The 4913-nt window shown below is 46.1% G+C and overlaps 1 protein-coding gene across 1 annotated transcript in view; it reads left to right on the top strand.

Annotated features, from left to right (window-relative positions):
• Positions 1-3646, top strand: part of LOC116980251 (immunoglobulin superfamily member 11-like) — a 21068-nt gene extending 17422 nt beyond the window's left edge. The window contains exons 2-3 of the mRNA XM_033032304.1: positions 1300-1513; positions 3615-3646. Coding sequence (XP_032888195.1) covers positions 1300-1513; positions 3615-3646 — 246 coding nt within the window. The remainder of the gene's footprint in view (positions 1-1299; positions 1514-3614) is intronic.
• The last annotated feature ends 1267 nt before the right edge of the window (positions 3647-4913 follow it).

The raw sequence follows: 4913 nt of genomic DNA, 5'->3' as shown, positions 1-4913 counted from the left end.
CGGCGCGACTCTCGTCAGCAGCGGCCTCTGCAGTCCGTCTGCGTTTTTATTATTTTATGTCTATGTTTTATGTAGTTTTTGTTATTTTTGTTGGGGTATGTGTGTGTGGGGGGTGGGGTGGTGTGGGGGGGGTTGGGGGAACATTTTAAATCTCTCCCTGCACGGGAGACCCGACCTTTTCTTTGTCGGGTCTCCGTTGTCGTTGGGGCTGCAACGAGGAGCTGCCTCCAACAGGAAGACCGGGGGCTGTGGTGCCGACTACTCGCCTCACCGTCGCGGAGCTGGCCGAGTCCAGAGCGGGTGGAGCTGTGGTGGACGCTGCTGCGACCCGACCCCCGGAGTTTCGGTGGCTGCAACCGCGGGTCTGGCGGGCGGCGACACCGGGAGCCCGCGGGTCCCTGGAGCGAGACCGCTTTTCGGGGCTCCCGCAACGGCGACTTCTCCCGCCCGAGTTGCGGGGTTGAGGAGCTCCTGGAGCGGGGCCTACATCACCGCCCCGCGCGGCTTGGAATGGCCGCGGGACTGCGAGCGCACGCCGGGGGCTCTAACACCAAGACCCGGTGTGCGACCTTGCATCACCCGGCGTGGCTTAAATGACCACGGGACAATCGCCATCGCCCGCCGGGGGCTTTGACTTTGACTCTGACATCGGGGGGGAGAGTGCAGTGGCGAGAAAAGTTTTTTTGGCCTTCCATCACAGCGATGTGATGGATGTTTATGTAAAATATGTTGTGTCTTGGGTCTATTTGTTTGTAATGTATGGCTGCAGAAACGACATTTCGTTTGGACCTCAAGGGGTCCAAATGACAATAAATTGAATTGAAAAAAAAAAAGAAACTCTGACCCAGGTATCCCATCGGTCGAGCACCTCTTGGGTGGCAGTTAAGCCTCAGGATCCACTTCCACCTTATTGAGGTCTACAAGATCACGATGGGCATGGAGAGAGTGAACGCTCACTGTCTTTGTCCCAGGGTAGAGGATTCTAAATCTAGAGGGCACAGGGTTAAGGTGAGAGATTTAAGAGGGGTAACCTTTTCACTCACAGTGTAGTCCTTATCTGGACTGAGCTGCTTATGGAAGCTGCAAATGCAGGCAAAAGAGGTTAAGTAGGGACAACTTGGTCATGATGGACAGGATATGCCGAAGGGTCTCGACTCGAAACGTCACCTATTCACGTTCTCCACAGATACTGCCTGACCCACTGAGTTACTCCAGTACTTTGTGTCTTTTTTTGTAAACCAGCATCTGTAGTTCTTTGTGTCTGCTTTGTCCAATACTAAGTTCTACTGTTCTTTTAAGATCGATGTAATCCAGTACTTCTACGACGGAATATACAGCGTTGGAAAAAACTACAAGGGCAGAGTAAACTTTACAGGAGATGCCAACGGGGAAGATTGTTCAATAGCGATCCAGAATGCGCAGATAACTGACACTGGAACCTACGTGGTAGAAATCACAACACCTTTTGACTTGGTTGGCACGCGGAAAGAAACAGTGGATGTGACTGTATTGGGTAAGGGCTTCGGAAAATATTTCTATGCAGATTTCAGCTTGCTTAGTAGTAATGTGTCATTACTAGCTTTCATGTAAAATGTCCAGGTCTTTGAATGCGTTTTTAAATGATACTAGACTAAGTGTTCACACGGGAGGGCGGGTCCCCCGAAGCAATATTTCACCTCTCCACCAATTCCAATATTGGTGGCCAGTGGGGGGGCTTTCCTGAGTGCTGGTATGGGTTCTTGGGGTGGCATCTCAGTCCCTCAAGCCTGATCTGCTGGAAGCTCACTCATGGCTGGTGGGCTGGCAGTTGACTCATGACTATTCCTTGAAATTCCTATTCAAGCAGGGTGCAAGGCCACCAAATTCAAGTGCCACCATTTGCAGTAAGTAGTGCCTTTCAACTTCAAGCCAATGCATCCACGCCACCATTTGCTGTAAGTAGTGCCTTTCAAATTCAAGCCAAAGCACCCAAGCCACCATTTGGTGTAAGTAGTGCCTATCAACTTAAAGCCTAAGCACCCAAGCCACCATTTGTAGTAAGTAGTGCCTTTCAACTTCAAGCCATAGCACCCAAGCCACCATTTGCAGTAAGTAGTGCCTTTCAACTTCAAGCCATAGCACCCAAGCCACCATTTGCAGTAAGTAGTGCCTTTCAACTTCATGACACCATTTTCAGTCAGTAGTGCCTTTCAACTTCAAGCCAAAGCTCCCAACCCACCATTTGCAGTAAGAAGTGCGTTTCAACTTCAAGCCAAAGCACCCAAGCCACCATTTGCAGTAAGTAGTGCCTTTCGACTTCAAGCCAAAGCACCCAAACAACCATTTGCAGGCAGTGCCTTTTTACTTCAAACAAACCATATTTTCATTTTCAACCCACATTAAGGGGACTCACAGTTGTGTAGACATTTGTTCAGTGCTATTCAGAGCTCAGAGAGACGTGACCCTTGGCTTCATCCATCTTGCAGAGACTGAGTGAGGCACACCACTTCCTGGTTTTATAGTCCCTCCCCCTCCCTCCAGCAGGGGCAGCAGAGAGAATGGAGATTTTTTTAAAAACATTAATATCTCTCTGATTTGTCATGGATGGGAAAAATCCTCCGCACCCGTAAAGCGGAGGGGGGCTCTGAGCGAGGTGGCCAAAAATTGCCATAGGTGGCGGCGTTCTGTTGGAAATCGCAGCACAGTGGGCCAAAAGCGTTCATGATCAGAGTTTTAATAACTGCTCAAATTGGGGTCGGGGTAGAAGCTTGTAATTTTTCTATCTTACCAGTGCAAGTAAGGAACAGCAAGACGAATGCAGTGTTGCAAACATATGCTTTCCTGTATCACGGAGGTTCGACTACCTTTTGTACAGAAAGCCTGACGAGAAGATTGAATATCACAGGAGAAGAGACTAAGATTCGATTACGTACCATGAATAAAGATAACGAGAGCATGAGTCATTACATTACGAGTATGGAGATATCCAGTTTGGATGAAGATCATTTCATACCAATATCTGAAGTGTTTACGCATGGAACTATGCCGGTTGGTCGTCAAAATATACCAAGATATGAAGACTTAAACCAATGGCCTTACCTGAAGGATGTCAAGATAACTGAAATAAATTCTTGTGTTGATCTACTTATCGGAATGAATGTTTTGAAGGCTTTGGAACCTATACAGATTGTTAGGAGCCAAGGTGAAGGACAGTATGCTATGAAAACACAACTTGGATGGGTTATCTATGGCTCCTTGAAAAGGAACCACAAAATCGGAAATCAGAAGAACTGTCCTGCTGTTGCTATTAATCAAATGTCTACTGATAAATTAGAAAAGTCGGTGATGAAGCCATACAATCATGACTCTAATGAAAGTACCAGCAAGGAATCGGGAGAGATGTCGAAAGAAGAGTTGAAGTTCATGGATGTTATGAACTACTCAGTGAAAACTGACAGACACTGTTGTGTGGACTTACCTTTCAAACAAGAAAGTGTTAATCAGCCAAATAATCGTAGTATGGCAGAGCAACGTACCCAGACTTTGAAACACAAGTTTGGCGAGAAGAGTAAATTTCATGAAAGAAGAATCTCTTTGAAGAATAATTTCTACAAGGATGATTGCTTAAAATCCAGGTCTACTGAGCAGAAAGCGATTCTACCAATAGAACATTTGACTTCTCTTTGCAATAAGGGAGGATTCACACTTTCTAAGTGGAACAGTTTCAATTGTGAAAGCATTCCACTAGATGATAGAGCCAAAGAAACCAGAGAGTTGGATTTGGACAAAGACGATCTGCCAATGGAAAGAGCATCGTGAGTTACAACTGTGGTGCAACTGAAGTATGTTGACACAGAAGAAAATTCTGCAAATGAAGTTTCCAGAGAATTGACAGTGAACCGTTTCTTAAGCAAGAAGAAATGTATCAATGAACTAAAATCTCTTTGCAAGCCAGACAGAGAATGGCCAAAGCATGAGCTGGGATTTGAAATCTTTGCTAATGACTCGGACATTAAATCAAACTTAATGGTAGAACTTTATTGCTAAAGATCCTGGTATTCCCTGTCCCGCCTGCAACTGGTCCAAACCGCCGCAGCGAGACTCCTGACGGGCACCCGAAAAAGGGACCACATCACCCCGATCCTGGCCTCTCTCCACTGGCTCCCTGTGCGGTTCCATATACATTTCAAGACCCTCCTCTATGTCTACAAAGCCCTCAATGGGCTTGCCCCCTCCTACATTAAAAGTCTTCTCAACCACCACTCCACCTCCAGGTCCCTCAGATCGGCCGACTTGGGGCTGCTGAATATCCCACAGTCCAGGCATAAGCTCAGGGGCGACCGTGCCTTTGCGGTTGCAGCTCCTAGACTGTGGAACAGCATCCCCCTTCCCATCAGAACTGCCCCCTCCATCGACTCCTTTAAGTCAAGACTCAAATCTTATCTGTACTCCCAAGCCTTTCCTGACGTCCACTGAGCGAGGGCTATATGTATATATGTATGTAGTTTGTTTGTTTATACTATTCTTATAACAAATGTAAAGCACTTTGGCCAACGAGAGTTGTTTTTTAAATGTGCTGTATAAATAAATGTGACGACTTGACTTGACTTGACTATTCTTTTGAAGGATTTTCACACTTCAACTTTACTGTTACAACACATCAATGAGTTGATCGGACATGGAGGAAGACGTTTCATGCTATCAAAGGTTTGGACTATTATCTTTTGGACTATATACTGGGTATCATGCCTGATTTTAAGGGTTTGGTATGCACGATACGACTTTGAACTAAAACCACTGTTGTAATAAGATTAATAACCAAGTTGTGCTTGCTTCTAGAAGGCGAAAGTGAAGATGGAAGAGTCGATGAAGAATTCTGATTGCGGATTTAAAGTGCATGCTATTTTTTTCCTCGTTAGTAGAGTGATTAGTAT

This window comes from Amblyraja radiata, chromosome 14, assembly GCF_010909765.2.
Source record: "Amblyraja radiata isolate CabotCenter1 chromosome 14, sAmbRad1.1.pri, whole genome shotgun sequence".
Classification (NCBI taxonomy): domain Eukaryota; kingdom Metazoa; phylum Chordata; class Chondrichthyes; order Rajiformes; family Rajidae; genus Amblyraja; species Amblyraja radiata.
The sequence above is the reverse complement of the archived record's forward strand: the minus strand, read 5'-3'. Positions and strand labels throughout refer to the sequence as shown.